General features: G+C 42.1%; 1 protein-coding gene across 5 annotated transcripts in view; it reads left to right on the top strand.

Annotated features, from left to right (window-relative positions):
• Positions 1–21,553, top strand: part of MRTFB (myocardin related transcription factor B) — a 179,010-nt gene that overhangs the window by 7,912 nt on the left and 149,545 nt on the right. For 2 of the 5 annotated variants that reach the window (XM_060172935.1, XM_060172934.1), the window contains exon 2: positions 2,498–2,558. Coding sequence is in view for 3 of the 5 variants with exons in the window: in XM_060172931.1 (XP_060028914.1) it covers positions 13,747–13,824 (78 nt within the window). In the remaining 2 variants the exon portion in view is untranslated. Of the gene's footprint in view, positions 1–2,497; positions 2,559–3,732; positions 3,808–13,685; positions 13,825–21,553 lie in introns of those variants that run through there. The other 3 variants (XM_060172932.1, XM_060172931.1, XM_060172933.1) reach the window with 3 other exon arrangements.

Below are 21,553 nucleotides of genomic sequence, written 5' to 3'. Positions count from 1 at the left end.
CTATCTCTCCCTTCCTTCTCAATTTCTGTCTCTATTTAAAGAGAGGGGGGAAAAGAAGGAAAAAAGAGAAAAAGGAAGAAGAAAAAAAAAGGCTACTGGAATCAGTGGGTTGTTGATGCAGGCACTGAGCATGACCAACCCTGAGCTCTAAGTGATTTTTAAAACTCTGAGATCTGCAAAGTCCCATCTATATTGCATAAGATAAAGGCCTTGGGAATCACACTTGCCATTCAGCTTTGTCTGTGAACATCAGGGAATCCCAGGAGCCTCTGTTTCCTGATCTGTGACAGGAACAAAACTGTTTCTGTAAGATATTGGGAGAAAAACAGGGAACTTAGTGCCTCTTTCTCCACCACCCCGTTGATGTTCACATAGGTTGCTGCTGCTGTTCTCTCCTTGCTCTTACTGTAAAAGACACCATGAAGCAAAACAGTAAACACATCCTGGAACTGAAGTTCACTCCAAGCTCTGATTGCCCTCGGAGCAGGATAGTCTGTGTACTTGAAAACAGAACCCACTGAGCCCGCCACTTCCCAGCATGCTCACTGACCCCTCTATTGGATACACCCTGACAGCAAGGCTGCTTAACATCCCCCCAAAGGCCCTCCCTGTAAAACTATTTCTTCCACTCAGAATTTACTGTCATAGGGGCTGGGTGGTGGCACAGCTGGTTGAGTACACATGTTACCATGCACAAGTACCCAGGTTCAAGCCCTCAGTCCTCACCTGCAGGGGAAAAGCTTCACGAGCAGTGAAGCAGTGCTCCAGGTATCTCTGTCTCTCTCCCTCTTCTCAATTTCTCTCTCTCTAGTAAATGAATAATTTTTTTGCCTCCAGGGTTATGCTTCTGGAGGCCATCCCCTCCCCCATTTTTGTTGCCCTTGTTAATGTTATTGTTGTCATTGATGGATAGGACAGAGAGAAATGGAGAGAGGAGGGGAAGACAGGGAGAGAAAGACACCTGCAGACCTGCTTCACCACTTGCAAAGTGACCCCTTTGCAGGTGGGGAGCCAGGGGCTCGAACCCGGATCCTTACACCAGTCCGTGTGCTTCACATCATATGTGCTTAACCTGCTGTACTGCCGCCTGCCCCCATAAAATTGTTTTAAAAATATTTATTTATTCCCTTTTGTTGCCCTTGTTGTTTTATTGTTGTAGATGTTGTTGTTATTGATGTCATTGTATAGGACAGAGAGAAATGGAGAGAGGAGGGGAAGACGGGGAGAGAAAGATAGACACCTGCAGACCTGCTTCACCGCCTGTGAAGCGACTCCCCTGCAGGTGGGGAGCTGGGGGCTCGAACTGGGATCCTTATGCCGGTCCTTGCGCTTGGCGCCATTTGCACTTAACCCACTGTGCTACCACCCAACTCCCATAAAATGTTTTTTAAAAAGAATCTATCACTCAGTTCTGCCAGCTCAGGAATGTACTGACCAGCACCCAGTAAAAACCAGTGTGTTACCCCGTGTAGCTTATCTGTCTACTAGTTTGGATTTTGATAACCTGGAAACTGAGGCAAGACACTGTATTCATCCTGGCTACCAAAGAATGCCCAGCAAAATCTCCACCCAGCCAAGAATAGACACTCAGATATTTGTTTAATAAATGAGCAGCCTGGGGAGGTGGTTCAGTGATTGGTGTGTAGGACTTGCATGGATGAGGTCCCATTTCTATCCCCAGCACTGTGTATGCTAAAGCACTGCTCTAGTCTTAACTCTCTCTCATAAGTAAATAGAAAGTTTTAAAAAAAATGCAGTATGTGTGTTGCAGATAAACTAATAAAAAACAATAGGTATTTTGATTTTGATCTTTCTTTTAGACTTCTGTGTCTGGTTGACTCTTAGTTCACCCAATGTATTGTAAGCCCTTTGAAGACAAGAATTATGTCATTTCTCAGTAGCTGTAATAATAATCCTATAATAAAGTTGGTGGAGGTGGTGAGAAGCAAGAAGTCTTATTATTAATAGCATGTAATTATAAAACAATAATTAACATTTATTGAACACTTACGGATATTACGGGAGCTGCTGTAAAGTTGTTGGTGCGGATGATCTCTCCTAAACACTAGCAAGCCTGTGAGCTGAGCTCTGTTATTGCACCTGGGGGAAGCCAGGGCACATGAAGGCTTAGATGTTTGCTCAAGACCCCACAGGCCAGGAAGCTCTAGAACTGGATAAAAAGTTAAATGCCTCTTCCCTACCTGGCTGCACAGCAACTCCTCAGATACAGTTGAGTTGAGACTGCTTGCTGAGTAGTCATTCAGAGGTCCTTAAACAGTTGAGGAAGGTAGTGAATTACACTGATAACTTCTCAAGTAATCATTCTAGTCACTTCTGTTTTGTCCTTAAAGTTTTATGTCAGACTTCAAGTCCTCCAGGAAGGGGCCTCTGCCACCCCCACCTCTCCCCACCCCCAGCCCATCTCCCCTTCCCCATATGTGGTATATGGGTGTATGCTGAACAAAAAGTAATTTTTTACTTTTTCTTTCCCCCCTAGGTTCACAGTAAAGGTGCTAACAAAGAGAATGTAAGACAGGAAAACAATTTTTTTTACTGAGGTAAGTTGTTTTTTTTTAACTTAATTTTAAAGAAGAAAACTGTCTTTTAAATTTCTGTCCACAGTCTGTTTTCTTAAGATGTAAAGGGAGATTGCTTTAGGAAAGTTTAAGTTCATAGAACCTGGGGATGCCAGGTTCTGTGGTGGATGCCAGGAATGTGGTATTTGAATAGGGCCATGTGACTTTCCTTGGCTCTTTGAATGTAATCTTTAAATTCCCATCATCTCATTGCCTTAAAGCATGGTACTGAGAAGCTGGCCCAGCAGGTTCTTAACAGCAGCTATTAACTGTCTTGGTGGTTTGTATACAGAATTTAGAAAAGACTATTTCTAAAATAGGGTGGAACCAGGAGATAGAATAGCCAGTGAAGCACACACCTCACCATACATAAGGATCTGGGTTCAACCACTAGTTCCCCACAGTTGCAGTGTGGACAGCACAGGTCCACCATGGATGATGGAGCAGTACTGTGGCATCTCTCAGTGCTGTCTGTCTGTCTGCAGTAAGAATGTAAAAGTTGGTCCAGGGGCAATGGAATCATGAATGCATAAGGCCTCAGAGCTACAAAAAGAAAAGTTAAAAAGTAGGGAGTTGAGAGGATTTTTAAAATATATTTATTTATTTATTTCCTTTTGTTGCCCTTGTTTTATTGTTGTAGTTATGATGTCATTGCTGTTGGACAGGACAGAGAGAAATGGAGAGAGGAGGGGAAGACAGAGAGAGGGAGGGAAAGACACCTGCAGACCTGCTTCACCGCTTGTGAAGCGGCCCCCTGCAGGTGAGGAGCCGGGGGTTTGAACCGGGATCCTTGCACTTTGCACCATGTGCGCTTAACCTGCTGCACTACCGCCTGACTCCCAGTTGAGAGAATTTAAAGCTTCTTTGGTAAGATGGTATCATGTTCTCTGAAGTAAAAAATTCTGGTTTTATATAATAATGAGAAAAACTTCTGTCAGTATCAAGTAACACAGTAAATACCTAATGCCTACCTCCCTAAAATGTTTTGGTGAACATACTGTAGGTAAATTGGTTTACACAAGATAAGAGAGTCTTTTTTTTTTTTTAAATGTTGCTGGAGCCTCACACATGTAATTCCACCTTTCTTAAACTGACTTTTTCTTTCTGTTTATTTTAGATAAAGAGGGAGAGAAAGAAAGAGATAGGCATCCCAGCACTGCCATGCTGCTCCCCAGTGGTACTGGAGTTGAAAGCTAGGTCCTCATATATGGTGAGGGGTGCTCTGAACTTGGTGAGCTATTTCCCAGACTGATAAGTCTTTTTTTTTAAATAGTAATATGTTTTGTCACGATTATTTTACTAGTCACATACAACATATTGTGTTGTCTAGAGGCACCATGCTTCACCTAGCCACTCCTTTGACTCCATTTATATTGCTGCTAGTCTTCCTTTCTTGTGCGTGAACGATGTTAATCAACTCTGTACTGCCATCACGTCATACTTGTTCATTTTTCTTCCTAGATGTCTAGCAGCTGGTTCAGAGATGACATTCTAAATGTCACAGCCTCCCCCAGCCCCAAATATTTGAGAGTCTTGGTTTCTGTACCCTCACCCACACTGGGTCTTGTTAACCTTTGCCAATCCAATAGGAGAAAAACAATCTTTTTGAGATAGCAAGTTTTTGAAACAAACCTTTTAGCTTTTCAAAGACCTATATGATATTCTTGCTAGCTGAAGAATTTTTCTTCATTGAGAACCAATACCTGTGGTTTTTGTGTCTGAATGAAACACTGTCTTGGACTTTAAATGTGATATAAATGTTAAAATAACAATGTTGAGGTTTGTAATTTTTTTTGTTCCATTGTCATGATTAACTCTATAAATATTTTTCAGATCATTGGCAGTTAGCTTTTAAATACTGAATGTTTTTCTTTTTACTGAGCAAAACCTTTTTCATTCACTTGTACTGGAGCTAAAGGAGTCATAAAAACTAACTCAGCATCTTTGAGACAAAAATACCATTTGCCATACAGATATGATTTACAAACTTGGGTGATAATAAAATATAATTGCGTCATAGGAATTGTGTGAATACATAAATTCACATATAAAACTAAGAATATTGAGGGATGAAGAGAGAATCCACTGGGTAAGACTCTTGTCTTGCCATGTGCATGGTCCAGCACACGAGAGATACTGTGACTCTTGAACAAACTCTAGGGCTGTGGTGACTCTCCTCTCCCTTCTCCTCCCCTGTCCTCCCCTCCTGTCCCCTTCTCACCTCACCTCTCTCCTTTTCTGTGTTTCTCTATTTGAATGAAAAAGTGGCCTGGAGCAGTGAGATGGTGCATGCAGGAGACCCCAGCTATACAAAAGTAAACAAAACAAAAACAACTATGAATGTTAACATTGATTATCTTTTATCTATAGGATTTTGGCAGCTTCTTTCCTTCCTTCCTTCCTTCCTTCCTCCCTCCCTCCCTCCCTTCCTTCCTTCCTTCCTTTCACCAGAGCACTGCTCAGCTCTGGCTTATGGTGGTGCTGGGGATTGAACCTGGGACCTTGAAGCTTCAGGAATGAAAGTCTTTTTGCATACCACTGTGCTGTCGCCACTGCCTGGACATTTCTTTTGTGAATGTGAGCTCTGGTTTTGTTTGTTTTAGACTTTACTTTAGCCAAATGGAAGGTAACTTAAGAAAGGTCTCGGGGGACTGGGTGGTGGCACCTGCAGTTAAGCACACATAGTACTAAGTGCAAGGACCCGCACAAGGATCCGGGTTCAAGCTCCTGGCTCCCCATCTGCAGGGGGGACACTTCACAAACGGTGATGCATGTCTGCAGGTGTCTGTCTCTCCGCCCCCCATCTCCACCTCTTCTCTCAGTTTCTCTCTGTCCTATCCAGTAAAATGAAAAAAATGTCTGCCAGGAACAGTGGCTTCATAGTGCCGGCACCAAGCCCCAGCAATAACCCTGGAGGAAAAAAGAAAAAAGAAAGGTCTCATATCAAACATATTCCAACTTTGGCTTTGGTTTCTCTTCTTTCCTTTAGTGCAAAAAGCCAACTAAGGCTCTGCTCTTTTTCTTAAATGTAAAATGCATTTTCTTGTGATGTAGATTGTTTTTCTCATGGGTGCTTTTCACTCTAAGTTTGTATTGGTGACCAAACATCATAGAAACTGGTACCAGTTGTGTCTGATACTGCTGAAATGATACCTGGCGCGCGCACACGCGCGCACACACACACACACACACACACACACACACACACACACACCACATGGCAGACAGTCGCACCAGTTTTGAAGGAATTCATGATTGCTGTGTATTGTCTCTTAAGTTAGAATAACTATGTAAATACATGCCTTAGGTTTAATTAAGAATTTTAAGAAATTAAGTATCTTGGCACAGAAAACTCGACACCTGTAGGGTTTTTGTTTGTTTGTTTGTTTGTTTTTTGCCTTCAGGGTCATCACTGGGGCTCTATGAATCCACTGCTCCTAGAGGCTTTTTTTCCCCCCTTTGTTGCCCTTGCTGTTTATCGTTGTTATTATTGCTGTTGTCATTGTTGGATTGGACAGAAAGAAATGGAGAGAGGGGGGAAGATGGAGGAGGAGAGAAAAATAGACACCTGCAGACCTGCTTCATTGCTTGTGAAGCGATTCCCCTGTAGGTGGGGAGCTGGGGGCTCAAACCAGGATCCTTACTCCAGTCCTCAACTTTCGCACCATGTGTGCATAACCTGCTGCGCTACCACCCAGCCCCCCGACACCTGTAGTTTTTACATGCACCTAAGTCTTGTTGTACATAATTGTAGTAACACTTGCTACTATATTAACCTTGTGACATTTGCTTATTTATTTGCTTAATTTTAACCCAGTAATTTGAATGCTACACTTATTTTTCAGGGTTACTTACACTAACACGTTTTTAAGTTTGCTTTCTTTTTTTTTTTGTTCTTTCTGTTGTTGCCCTAAGGCAGGGTAGGTATCTAAACTAGGTAAGATATGAGATATTATTGAAGAGATCTCTTTATATCTCATAGAAACAGTAATATTTTTAATGCTTTCTTCATAGTTATTTGAAGGCAAGAATAAGGTACATGCACCCCAGACATGTTTTTAATTATAATGGAGCAAAATTGAGTCATATTTAAATTGCATGGTTCAGCATTTATATATGTATGTGTGTGTGTGTGTGTATATATATATATATATATATATATATATATATATATATATATATATATGTAAAATAGAAGTAGCTGGCCAGCTAGTGAGGATAATGTTTGAGTCTTTGTGCAGTGTCCTGTCTGTTAGGCTTGTCTAATTCCCAGAGTGGTGTTTCACAGCCAGAATAAACAGAGAGGATGGAACAATTAGCTGATAGATTTAAGCAGTGTTGCAGACGTTGATCTTGTGCATTTTGTTCCTACTGAACTATGGCATTCTAGGGAATACATGAGCGATTTTTTAAATTAGTGTTTCTGCAGGAGTCACTTGCATATAAAATCTCTTAAATTAATTAAATAATCCCTAACAGTTTTTATTTGTACTCTGATATGCTTAGCAAGCCCTTTCTTACTAAATAGCCTAAGTTAAGTCTAGGCAGACTAGAAAGGAAATTACCAATCTACATTAGCAGAGTCTGAGAGTTCCTGGGCCATGCCCTCTGACATCTTACTGTGGCTAATGGGATAATCTTGTCTTTGTTTTTCAAAAATAACCAAAAGGGTTTTTGTTCATTAATCCTTTTTTAAATAAAAAATTAAAAAAAAAAATAACCAAAAGGGGCTGGGGGAGATAGCTTAATGATTATGCAAAAAGACTTATAACTGATCCTCTGAGGTCCCAGGTTCCATCCCCAGCACCATCATAAGCCAGAATTGAGTAGTGCTCTGGTCTTTCTGTATATCTTCCTCAGCAAAATAAAAATAAGTAAAATATTTTCAAAAAATAGCCAAGTGCCTAGGTTCTTGAATTTCTTTTCTGTGTTTGTAAGAAATTTGCTTATACCATAGCTCTCATTTCACTGAAGAATTAATTTTTCTTAGTTGCATACTTTTAAACCCTAATTCTCTTTCTATTTAAACTTACCAGAGCACTGCTCAGCTCTGGCTTATGGTGGTGCTGGGAATTGAACCTGGGACTTTTGGTGTCTCAGATATGAAAGTCTTTTTACATAACTACTATGGTATCTCTAGAAATACTTCTGAAAGTCAGAGTTACCAGTGGTAGTAGAATCAAGTCTTAATTACAGTTAAGACTTTATCTTTTTTTTTTTTTTTGCTGTATTTGAGGTTTGTTTTTTTTAAAGTAATAATTGACAAAGATTGGGGGCCAGGTGGTGGCACACTTGGTTATTGTGCGAGGACCCAGGTTCAAGCCCCTGGTCCACACCTGCAGGGAGAAAGCTTCATGAGTGGTGAAGCAGGGCTGCAGGTGTCTTTCTATCTCTTTCCCTGTCCCTTCTCAAATTCTGCCTCTAATAATTAATAAGTAAATAATAAAATATGACTGACAAGATTATGGGATAAGAGGGGTTCCAGTTTCACACATTTCCCGCTACTAGAGTTCCACATCCCACCCCTTCCATTGGAGGCTTCCCTATTCTTTACCCCTCTGGGAGTATGGACCAAAGATCCTTATGGGTGCAGAAGGTGGGAGTGTTGGCTTCTGTAATTGGCTTCTTCGCTGGGCATGGGGATTGACAGGTAGATCCGTAGGCGCCAGCCTATTCCTGTCTTTCCCTAGTAGGGCAGGGCTCTGGGGAGGTGGGGTTCCAGAACACACTGGTGAGGTCGTCTGCCCAGGGAAATCAGGTTGGCGTCATGGTAGCATCTGCAACTTGGTGGGTAAAAAGCATTAAGATATAAAGCAGAGGGGCCAAGTGGTGGTGCACTTAGTTAAGCGCGCACATTACAGTGCACAAGGACCCAGGTTTAAGCCCCTGGTCCCCACCTGCAGGGGGAAAACTTCACGAGTGGTGAAGCATGGCTGCAGGTGTCTCTCTGTCTCTCTCCCTCTCTATCTTCCCCTCTCAATTTCTCTCGGTTTCTATTAAAATAATAAATAAATAAATAAAACATTTTTTAAAAAGATATAAAGCAGAGCAAATTGTTTAGTAATTAGGAACCTAAAGGTAAGAATATCGCAGATGAGATTTGGGGTCTTCATGTTGGAAAAGCTAGGAAGTCTATTTTATCTATATTCCAAGGGGCCCATAACTTTACTAATTTTTGCTTAAGCCTGACAGCTAACATGCAGGTGGGCTGAAAGTATTCTCTGGGAAGATGGTGTCAGAGTTGCAAATAGGATTAGACAGCTGGATCAGGGAAGAGAGTCGCTCCCAAATATGGGAAAAGTATATGAATGCCACTAGCTGTGAACCCCATCAGTCTGACCTAGGGCCCATGTCTACCCATTCTTAGCACAGGAACCTGTGCAACCTCTGCATCCCCACTGACCTGAACTTGCATTCCATGGTCAGAACTAGGATTGATTATTTTTCTGTTTGCTATATTTGAAATTTTTTATTCTTTATTTAAACAGATTGTAAGACATTCTTATGTATATTTAATGGATTGATACATTTTTTTTTGCATTTGCAACCATTTTTGCCTATTTCAGCTATCAACCTTAAAGTTTAAGTTGGCAGTATAAGTGGTTTTTGGATTGGAAAGTCAAAAAGAAAAGTTGTAATTCATATACAGAATCTGTGGTGGTAGAATATGTGGTTAACATAGTTTTGTGATGGGGTGAGAATGATGTACTGCAGGAAGAGGTCTAACAGTTTAAGAGCTTGTCTGTAATGTAGCTACTAGGCCTCTACAAAGCCAGCACCCAGGTGGACTTCGGTGGTATCTGTAATTCTGTAACGGGGTTGGTCTTCTCCTAGTGGTATTATTAACTCAGAGCCCGAAGGGTAGAATTTTGGGGAGAGGGTTGGTGAATAGTCACAGGTTCCCTAATGGACAGTGAGCTTCAAAGCTTAGTGACACCTCTAGGGACATCGCTCACTCTGAGTGCCCCCCTTGAGCTGTTTCCTTCTCTTCTAACCGTGGAAGATTTGCCTGGTGTTGAGGCTTGAAGGAAGTTTGTCTGCAGTGGGGCAGAGGGAGTCTGGCTATCCCCGAGTCTAGTCACTCTGTCAGTGTCTCCCTATACTCGAGTGTGCCCCTGTCCTGAGTTGTGTGGCCCTCACAGGAGCTCCATTGCTAGCCTTTCCTTCCTGCCCGGTTTGTGCAGGGTTGTGTTTGTGTATGCTAACAGCTCCCAAGTTCTGTTGTAAGTAGATTGCAGCCTATTCTGATGTAGCAAAGTTTTTCAGTCTGAATGTTCTGGCACCCATCACTCAAACAGTAATTGCTGTCAGGGGGAAAGGATATCCTCCTACATCTTTTCTGGAGCTCTTGAAACCATCCTACTTCCTTTTTCTTTTACCTTCAAAACTGATTTTTGACACTTGGGGATTATAATCAGATTGCATCAGTCTTTATGGCAAGGTTACCAATTACCGCACTGGAAAATAGACATGTCTCCCTAATAGTAAGTGTTCTTTCCAGTATGTCTCTCTCAGTTCAGTGCTTTTAAACACCTCTTAGGTGAATGATTGCTTTGTGTGGTGCCCTGATTTAATACACTTCAAGTAGACTTTACCGACAACTTTCTTACTTTTAGTTCGATGGGAGTGGGGATAATTGATGGGGTATGAAGTTTTCTTCAGATGTTTTGGCTGCTTTTTTTTTTTTTGCCTCCAGGGTTATTGCTGGGGCTCGGTGCCTGCACTACAAATCCACTGCTCCTGGAGGCTCCCCCCCCCTTTGTTGCCCTTGTTGTTTATTATTGCTGTTATTGCTGTCATTGTTGTTGGATAGGACAGAGAGAAATTGAGAGAGAAGGGGAAGACAAATATAGACACCTGCAGACCTGCTTCACCGCCTGTGAAGCAAACCCCCTGCAGGTTGGGAGCTGGGGGTTTGAACCAGGATCCCTATGCCAGTCCGTGCACTTTGTGCCATGTGTGCTTAACCTGCTGTGCTACCACCCAGTCCCCTGCCTTTTTTTTAATTAAAAATTTAATTTCTTAAATTAAATTTGGCACACACATTACCATGCATGAGGACCTGGGTTCAAGACCCTGGTCCAAACGTATAGAGGGGAAAGTTGCTGAGCAATGCTGCAGGTATCTCTCTTTTTTTATGCCTCCTCTTCACTGCATCAGTGATAACCCTGGTGGCAAAACAAACTATGTATATGTATATATGTATATATTAGGCTATCAGAAAAATCATGTTTTTCTGTGCAAAAATGTGCTGAGACTTTTTTGACGACCCAATATATGGAAGAGACAGATTAGCACACTGCGTGGCCATATGAAGATTGAACAAAGGGCCCCATGTATTCAAGGGTGCACTTTAGTTTCTGAGCCAACTCCTCAGCCTCATCTTTGGCTATTTAGTTGCCTGTGAGGTAGAAGGATGACTGATACCAATTACTTACTCTGTGATATAAGCTCCATGGTGAGCATTAGCTTCTAGGCGTTGAGAAGAGTGAAGGCTTTCCAGTTGGGGGTGTCCTGTCTGCCCATTTCATTCTCACTACAGCACTGCGAGGACAGACACAGTCACCCTAGTTTATAGAAGAGTTGGTTTGGGAAATTTGTCCTTGGGCACTTTGCTAGTGAACTTAAACCAACAAAAGCAAAGCAAAAACCCAAGGACTTGAATCCAGATCTCCCTGGTTCTTTTGTGGACACTCACTGCAGGGACCTCCCGGTTGGATGCTCCCATAGCTGTAGACAATTGAAATGCTGGACAGAGGAAAGACACAGCTGCTTCATCCCCACCATCCGTCACCCGGCCCTTCTCACCATTCTCTTCGTTTCAGATGTTCTTCAGCATCAACTGTGGGGTTGAGGAGCCTGCCAGGGTGTCTGGCTCATTGTGTTCAATTCAGCAGAGGCTTGTTTAATTTTGCAGTGCTCGGAGATGAAAGGTCCATGACGGCCAAGTACAAACAGACCTTCTGTGGGATGTTAATTTTGCTAGGGGGGAGAATGCTCGTTTTTCCTCACTCTGTGCTAATAAAGTAGCTGGCACATTTCCTCATGAGTTAAAAAGGACTTTGACTTGCTTAAATCTTTGTAATCATAGGGAAACCAGCAGTTGTGATAAACATTTTTCTTCATGCAGTCTTTGGTTAGTTCTCCATACCTGCCAGCTTCATTGCAAATTGGGTGCTCTTTGTTCTTCCCTCTTTTTATTTTGGGTTAGATGTTATGCTTGGTCACTGTGGGGATATAGTGGTAGGAAAACAAATCATTTCCTCATTTGAACAGAAAGAGAGAGAGTGTTTAACAACACGTTGTCCCCTATAGTGAGCAGAGTGGTTCAGTCAGGCCCTGCACAGAGGTGTCTGTATGTTTTCACACAGTCATTTTAAAATAGTGAGTCTGTTGAGATGTAACTCATACAAAGTTAAAGTTAGGTTCACCGTGTTAGTGTGTACGGTTCAGCGGGGCCTAGTATGTTCACAGGGCCTTGTAGGGAGCACCACTTTGCCATTCCAGCACCCTTCTAGTCCCCTGGAAGGAAACCTCAGACTCCTTAGCAATCATTCTCCAGCCCACTCTCCTCTCTAGCCTCTGGCAACCACTAATCTAATTCCTGTTCTATGAATTTGCTTATTCTGGAAGCTGCCTGTTAATGGAGTCACACAGTATGTGGCCTTTCAGTCTGGCTTCTTTCACTTTGCATCTTTTTTAAGGGTCATCTGTTGGCTTGTTGGAAGTCATGATCTATTTTTTTTCTATGTGAGAACGCATCGTGTCTTTTCCGATAACCAAATGTATTTATTGTGTCGCGCATCCGAGTCGTGTTCCTTCTTATGGCGCAGCAGTCTTGCTGTGGCTACCCCGGGTTCCTTCATCTGCTCCTCTGTTGACATTCATGCAGTTCTGTGTCTGGGCTTTTATGAATAATGAATGCTTCTATGAGTTTCCATGGACATGCTGTTGGGTAGACATGTTTTCATGTGTCTTGGGTATATGGGTCCTTTGGCATATATGCAGATGTAAAATCAAAATTGTTGGGTTTTATGTAGCTCTGTTTAACTTCCTGAGGAGCTGCCAAACTGTTTTCCAGAGTGGCTGCACCATTTTACATTCCTGCCAGCAGTGTTAGGGGCTGTTTGTCACAGCCTTGCCAACTTGTGTTACTTATTTTTTTTTTAATTTAGTTTCCCTTTGGTTGCCCTTGGTGTTTTTTATTTTTCATTGTTGTTGCAGTTATTATTGATGTCGTTAGGACAGAGAGAAATGGAGAGAGGAGGGGAAGACAGAGAGGGGGAGAGAAAGATAAAACACCTGCAGACCTGCTTCACCGCTTGTGAAGCGACGCCTCTGCAGGTGGGGAGCCGGGGGCTCGAACCGGGATCCTTATGCCGGTCCCTGCGCTTTGTGCCACGCGCACTTAGCCCGCTGTGCTACCGCCCGACTCCCATGTTACTTTTTTTTTTTTTATAAACTTTTTTTTAAAAAAATTCTTTTATTATCTTATTTTATTGATTGGATAGAGACAGCCAGAAATTGAGAGGGGAGGGGGAGATAGGGAGAGAGACAGAGAGTCACCTGCAGCCCTGCTTCACCACTCGCAAAGCTTTCCCCCTGCAGGTGGGGACTGGGGACTCGAACCTGGATCCTTGCACACTGTAACATGTGCGCTTAAGCAGGTGCGCCACCACCCGGCCCCGTGTTACTTATTTTTAATAACCATCCCAGTGGATACGGAAAGGTTTCTCCTTGCAGCTCAGATTTGTACTTCCTGAGTGACCAGTGATAGCAAGTTTTCCTCGTGTGTTTGTTGGCTATTTGCAGGTTTTATTTAGAAGAATACGTGTTCCTGTTCTTAGCCTGTTTTAAGGCTGAGAGTGGTCCTCATTATCACTGGGACTCTGTTATCTTTTTCTGTTTACTCAGACTTTTCCACAGAGCAGGGGCTATCTTTATGTTCTCTAAGCAAGTGGAAGGACAGAGATTCTTCTTCCCAGTTTTAGTTTAATTTTTTTTTTTGACACCTGGGCTTCCTGTCTACATAATTCCATCACTGCCAGCAGATCCCTTATTATTTTTTTTCCTCCATTAATTTCAGTTAGAGACAGAGAGGGAGAAGGAGGCGAAAAGAGGAGAGGTACCACTGCCGCACTTCACTATTGATGAAGCTTCCTCTGATGCCATGCATGGTGCTTCCCTGTGGTGCTGGGGGCTTGAACCAGGCCCTCCCTCATGCATGGCAAACGATGTGCTGTACCAGGTGAGCTGTTTCCTGACTTCCTCAGCTTTGATTTTTTTTTCTTTTCCTTTTTCTCCCTCTCTTCCATTCCTTCTTCCCTCCCCCCCCCTTTTTTTTGTTGTTTTGTTTTGTTTTGTTTTTTCCCCAAAGCACTGCTCAACTCTGGTTTATGGTGATATGGAGGATTGAACCTGGGCCTTTGGAGCCTCAGGCATGAGAGTCTCTTTGCAGAATCATTATGCAATCACTCCTGCCCCTCCCCTTCAGGAATTTAAAAAATTCCTGGTGGCAGCTGGTAGGAATGCAAACAGGTACAGCCCCTTCAGAGGATTGTATGTACAGTCCTTAAATAAAAATGGAATTACCTTATGACCCAGCAATACCGCTCCAGAGGACACTCAAATACTAATTAGAAGGGATATATGCCCCCAGCCCATGTTCATGGCTTCAGTATTCACAATAGCCAGAGAGTAGCAGAAGCAGCCTAGATGTCCATCAACAGATAACTGCCTAAAGAAGTTATGGGATATATATACCCCATGGAATACTACTCTGCAATCAAAAAAGACAATATTGTGTCCTTTGCTACAAAATGGATGGAACTGGAGGTGATTATGCTTAGTGAAGTAAGTAAAGAGATGAAAGACAACAGATGGTTTTCACTCAAATGCGGAATCTAATGATCTGATTCACATGAACTTGGAAAAAACAAAACAAAACAAACAGAAACCAAACTGTTTCTAAGACTTGTGTGTGAGAACTGTGGTGGTTGCCTTTGGGAGGGGAGGTGGCAATACAGAACTCTGGTGGTGGGTGTGGAGTGGAACTACATGTTGTGATCTTACAATCTTGTAACCTACTATTAATACATACAAAACTCTTTTTAAAAAACTCCAGTGGCAGTGCTGGGAAGGTAGTGATGGTAGCACACCAGACTCTGTCCGAGACCCCACATCTAAGTTTCCATGGCACCATATGCCAGAGCTGAGTAGTGTGTTGGTCTCTCTCAGTCACCATCTTGTTATGGAAAAGTTGTGTGCTAAAAAAAAAAAAAAAAATCCCAGCTAGCCCTTGATCTTGGATTTTGTACCTCGGTCACATGCTGGCATTTTTGTTAGAAGCATTATTTCTTCCACCATCACATTGGAGATTCCCACAGGAAGTGGAAAAGGTGTTTCTGGGTGGAGTCAGCCATGGGATTCATGTCTGCTCTGCTTTTCTCTCAGGGAAGGATGAGAAAATACAGAAGTTCTTATTGGATATGGGATTTGTGTGAAAGTTCAGATCATGTGTAGAACTATATTTTTCATGGCTAGGTAATGAAACCATGCTGTTTTCTGTTTCTCCCCATTGCTCTGGCTAGTACTTAGTGGCAGTCTGCTCAGGACCATTCCAGCTATTTATTTTTTTTCACGTCTGTACTAGATTAGGGTTAAATTTATGATAGATAGGGAAACAAAGACAATAAAGACAGGGATTCTATTTTCTTTTAAAAGTAAATGACTCAGAGGATGAAACCTTGGATATGATTTTGGATCACTCCTGTAAACTCTCAGAAAAGATGTTTATAAAAATACTTGGAACAATACAGATTGTACTAAGAAAATGTGCTTTGATCAACTCTGGAGATACAAAGCAGGGGACTTAATAAATCAAATGCTATTTGTGAATGGAAAGGACTAGAAGTTCACCTTAAAAGTAAGAACTGAGTTCACATCAAGACTTCAGTTTTGTATTTTGAATAGCAGATGTTAACTTAGTTTCAGATTTTATATAAAAACAAAATGAATTGCAGATTTCAGATCTTGGCATCTTGAAATCTGACTCCTGATTTCTACCTCTTAATAGCTATTGGAACACTAGTTTAGAAATGGAATTCGACTTTGGTCTTTCACCCTTTAATTTTGAGGTGAATGTGTTTCCAGCTCCATCTTCCCTCTTTATTTAAGAAAACCGAACCATCAGTAGCTTGGCTGTGCCATACTTTTAATTACTTAAATGTTACAGCAGCGGTCATATTTACATAAAGTAGTAATCTTCTGTTTACACTTGGGGGAGATTATTTTGTTTTCTAGTTGTAAGGAATTCATGCAGTTCTGTTATTTTATAGACTAAGCACTCAGCCCAACTCATGAGGAGATTTAGTGAATTGCGCCCCCTCGCCACCCCCTGAGCCATTTCAGTCTTATTTAATTTTTCACCAAAGAACTGTCACAGAATTTGCCTGGCTTCAAATGCAGGCCAGTACTTTTCACAAGTTATCATTTAATAGAACTTTTCTGAGAATTCAGATGGCATAAATGATGGCATTGAAGCTTTCCATTTTGCTTTAAGATAGACATTATTTCAAAGACAGCTCAATCATTTTGCCTGAGTCTGTAGATTAATGCTTGTTCCTTCAGATTTATTTTACTCTACTTATTTATTTGTACTTGTGAGAATGAGAGCACAAAGCACTGCTTCATCATCCATAGGGCTTATTATTACTATCTGTCTTTTTTTTCTTACTGTGCGGTTCAGTGGGCCAATCCCAGTAAATGCAAGGCACATGACTGATGACTGAGCCACATCCCCAGCCCCTAGAATCGTACCAGGTATCTATTAGTCTCAGACTTGGTGTTTTCTGAATTTTACCAAAGCTGCTGAAAGACTGGGAAAGAAAAGATGTTTTGGATTTTCATAATGATGTCAAACTCATGGGTTTGATTCCTGTGTGGGTTAGTTAAGCAAGTGTGTAGGAAATCTTATACTGAGACACCTCAGACCCCTACAAATGGTATGACTTTGCAAGTCAGCTACAGACTGAAATCATTTGTTGTTGTTGTTGTTGTTGCTGAAGGAGGGGGGTCTTCACTGCTCTGGGCAGACTTTTGCAGAGACTATATATAGAAAGGGCAACGGGAGACAGAGAGAAAGGGGAAGAAACTTCAGTGCCGAAGTTTCCTGCAATGCAGTGGACACCAGGCTCAGTCCCGAGGGGCATGCATGGCAAAGCAGTGAGTGCGCTATCCAAGTGAGTTATTTATTTATTTATTTGGGGATTAATGGTTTACAAAAGACAGTAAAATATAATAGTTTGTACATGTATAACATGTCCACATAACAATACAACCCCCCAGGTCCTCCTCTGCCATCATCCTGAGCCCTCCCCTCAACCCCAGAGTCCTTTACTTTGGTGCAATATACCAACTCCAGTCCAAGTTCTGCTTAGTGTTTTCCCTTCTGATATTGTTTTTCAACTACTATGAGTGAGATCATCCCATGTTCATCCTTTTCTTTCTGACTTATCTGACTTAACATGGTATCTTTAAGCTCCATCCAAGATGGGATGAAGAAGGTGACTTCACCATTTTTAATAGCTGAGTAGTATTCCATTGTGTATATAGACCACAACTTGTTCAATTGCTCATCTGTTGTTGGACACCTGGGTTGCTTCCAGGTTTTGGCTATTACAAATTGTGCTGCTATGAACATAGGTATACACAAATCTTTTCAGATGGGCGTATTTGGTTCCTTAGGAGCTATCAAGTGAGCTAATTTGATGGCACCAAAAGTGGCATTGAAACATGTTGATTTCTGGAGACGACCCTTATCAGCTCCTGGAAAAAAGTACTTAATTGCCTCTGGTGCAGTATAGCTTGTTCTATATTCTGAAGTTATTTTTCTGCTGAACTGGGCCCTCTCACATGCATGATTTCACCACCTCCAATCAGATTTTTTATCCAGCTAGACAGAAGAGAAAAGAGAGAAAGAAAAGAGAGACACCACAGCACTGGACCACTGGTACATATCCTGTTGGTGACTTCCCTCTCTGGCCTCTGATTTTCTACTTATTTATTTATTTAGGCATCAGGGTTTTTGCTTGGATTTTGCACCTGCATGAGTCCACTGCTCCTAGCAGTTTCTCTCTTTTGAAGATAGAGGGTGAAAGACAGAGAGAAAGGAGGATAGTGTCGAGACTACTGCTTGTAAAGCTTCCCCTTTGCATGATGCCTCCAAGCGGTGGCTAGTGGCTTGAATCTGTGCACAGCCCTTGTGCGTGCTAAGTTGTGTGCTCTACTGGGTAAGCTTTCCCCAGGTCTTTAGATTTATTTACTTATTTTTAAAGAGGTTAGCTTCACTTTTCATATGAAGCAATGTTCAGGCTAGAGAGAAAAGTCCTCACTTAGAAGTTTTCAGGGTGGATGTCAGCAGCTCTTCCAGGTGAGAAGCCTCTGATGCCAGCACAAGGCCTGCATCCTTCCTGAGGCTGGTATCTGGGCTTCTCAGGGGCTCTCCTGCACTGCCTCATACACGGTCACTGTCACAACACACTGCTTTCACTCATTTAATGTTTTGGTTTTTCAGTGATTGATAAATGCAATATAGAAGGAGTACTGTGGGGGAGAGAAAAACTCCCAAGTATTTTTACCTTTGCTGGATTTTTTTTTAAAGATCTTATTTATTTATTTACTTATTTATGAGAAAGGAGAGAGAGAGAAAGAACCAGCTATCACGCTGCTACATGTGCTGCTGGGGATTGAACTCAGAACCTCATGCCTGAGAGTCCAATGCTCTATCCATTGTGCCACCTCCTGGACCACACCTTTGCTGGATTTACTTTAACTTGGGGAAGAGTTTGAGCAGTGGAAGTGTGTAGGTAGGTAAATTTATTTTTATGTATTTCTAAAAGTACAAACTATTGAACTGCACTTTGAGTGCCTATGGAATTCAGACTAGTGTGTCACCGAGCAGTTACAAAGAACCGGATGTGATTCTAGGCGATAAGTGTGTGTCCAGTAGGTTAATTGACACTCCTAGCAAACATGTCATCTGGTCTGTTACTCATAAGTCATGTTTCTACTACTCTGCTGAAGAGTCCTTCTTAATAGGCAGAGAAAATGCAGTAGTTTCTCAGCCCCCAAGGCTCCTGTGCTAGTAAAGTCTGAATCTTACGTTTTACCCTATACCTCAAAGACAGTAATGTACAGAAATTTTCTAAATGTAGGAACGTGTGGTTGAAAACTTTTTTTATTTTCTTATTTTTTTGTTAGTGATTTACAAAATTCCAAGACAATAGGCGTATAACTCCACACCGTTCCCACCACCAGAGTTCCTGGATCCCCAATCCCTCCACTGTAAGCTACAGCAGTTCTCCCAAGGTTGCAGATATGGGTTAACTGTTATTTCTACAACTATCTGTCTATATTTGTGGATAATCACCTTTTTTTTTTTAAGGTCCCATCTTCTCTTCCTTTCCAACTCACACATAACATCTATTACTATATCCAAATAAATGTCCCTCTCGTTTTCCTCTTCTCTCTTCGGGTCCTGATGGAGTTAGAGTTTGGAGTCCTCTGGTCATCTTCCCCTTATCATTTCTCCCTCAATGGGAGTATGGATCAAAGTTACTTTTGGGGTGCAGAAGGTGGAAGGTCTGACTTCTGTAATTGCTTCTCTGCTGGACATGGGTGTTGGCAGGTTGATCCATACCCCCAGCCTGCAAAACTACTTTTTTTAAAGGTACTTGTTTTATGAGATAAACAGAACTCCTCTCTGCTATATGCAGTGTGGAGGATTGAACCCAGGGTACTGTACTTAGAAGTCCTGTGCTCTACCCTCTGAGCTGCCTCTGAGACCCTAGGTTGCTTTGAAGGGTATGCTATTTATGAAACACTGCCTGAGAAACAGCTCTGTCAGGGAACCAGGAACACTGCTGTTACATGTTGTCACTAAGGAAATGCTAATTTTTGAGGATGAATGGTGGATGGATTACTTGGCCTCATATCCTATTTGTTGTAACTTTATGCTGTCTCACTTGCTGATTTGATAAACTGATAATGATTTTAGGTCAGAATTATTTTCAATATTTAACCCAACACATGATCGGTTTACCCTAAGCCCTAAAGAAATTCTTATGTTCTTCTAGAGAGACCAGACCTGACTTTGCCAAGTCTGTGATAGCAAGGGTTCCCCAGAGGCAAAGCTTAGAAAGTAAATTGTTTTACGTGCCCAGTCTTGTCACGACTTTGTTGCTCTTCATGTTAGGGCATCCACTTAGATTAAAGTGAATTCGAGAGTAATCACCACACCGAGCATGGTAAACACCAGGTGCTCGTGGTGATAGGAGTCCACATTCTCAGGTAGGTGTGGTCTCTCTTAGGGCCTGGCTCAGGATGTCAAGGTTTCCTCTGTGCAGTTACTAATGGGGGGGTAGCTCTGTGACCGTGGGCAAGTTCTGAAGGTCATGAACAGTAGCTATAAATGAGAGGGTGTCGCATGCAAAGTGCTACTAAGCACAGTGGGCAGCATATTACAAGGTGCCAGTAGAGTGTTCACTGATGAGACAGTATTTTCTTCCAAAAGGAAATACATGAGTTAGGGCAGTAACTGGCAATGGAGGTGTATTGAGAAGCACAGATTGGGCTTTCAGCTCTCAGCTCTCAGCTCTCACACTGAAGCAGGTACCATTTCACCATTTAAAGTAAAGTAAATGGGGCTGGGTGGTGGCGCACCTGGTTGAGCGCACGCTACAGTGCACAAGGACTGGGGTTTGAGCCCCTGCTCCCCACCTTCAGCGGGAAAGCTTTGCAAGGGGTAAAGCAGGGATGCAAGTGTCCCTCTGCCTTTCTTCCTCTCTACCTCCCCAACCCTCTCAATTTTTGGCTGTTTCTATCCAATAAACAAAGATAATAAGAAAATAAAAATAAATTCAATATTGGAGGTGGCAGCATAAAGTTTTATGATGAGAACTTTGTAAACTGTCACCTATTGTATGTGTCTACTTTTGAATTCTTTTCTTACCTTTTTATCTAAAGCAGAGTCTTTTTCATTTTTTTTTTATCTGAAAAGCAAAACAAGGTATAAAATGAGTACTGTGGTTTGTTTTTTCATATTCTAATGGGTATTGCTCCTCTGTGGGAATGAGGATATATACAGACCATCTTTACAGAACCTGTGGTCTGGGCTGCTCTGGTTACTGAGCATTTAAAAGCTAAGCAGTGTTGAGTGGGGATATGGGTCTGGGTATAATGTGTGTGTGGCAGGAAATCATTGTGTCAGTCAAAATTCACTCAAAGCCTACTGTTTAAAACAGCTGTCCCTTTCAGCATGCGAAACCTGGGGCACTATGAAACATTGAGCAAAGGGAACATAATTTCTAAGGGGATTTGAAGCACAGTGCCATCAGTCGTTACCTCTAATAAGGGATTCTTACTGATTTTATGACCACTGTGTCTTTGTTTGTTTTAATCTTTATTTTATTTATTTTGAATAGAGACAGAGAGAAATTGTGAGGGGAGGGGGGAAATAGTGCAGGAGAGAGACACCTGCAGCCCTGCTTCACCACTCATGAAGCTTTCCCCCTGCAGGTGGGGACCAGGGGCTTGAACCCAGGTCCTTGCACATTGTAATGTGTGCGCTTAATCAGGTGCGCCACCGCCTGGCCCCTCAGACCACTGTGTTTTTACTGGCTTCTTTTATAGGAAAACTTAATTACAGGAGAACTAAAGCACTTCTTCTTCTTCTAGCGTTTGCCCTTCTTTCGTAGCCAGACAACAGCGTCAGGTTGAACCTGATGTAAAGTTTCAAGACCTCCTTTGAATCTGGAGAGGTGGCAGTCGTTGACTATGTGGGTCTGTCTGTAGCCGCAGGGGCAGTTCGGGTCGTCTCTGGACTAAGGCTCAAGTACTGTCACAGGGAGGTAGAAGATAATGGCAGATTTTTAAATAGACGCCCTTGACAAACTGCAAAATACCCTGTACATTAGTGG

The sequence above is a fragment of the Erinaceus europaeus genome, chromosome 15 (genome assembly GCF_950295315.1).
Source record: "Erinaceus europaeus chromosome 15, mEriEur2.1, whole genome shotgun sequence".
In the NCBI taxonomy this organism is placed as follows: Eukaryota; Metazoa; Chordata; class Mammalia; order Eulipotyphla; family Erinaceidae; genus Erinaceus; species Erinaceus europaeus.
Note: the sequence above shows the minus strand (reverse complement) of the source record. Positions and strands in the feature narration are given on the sequence as shown.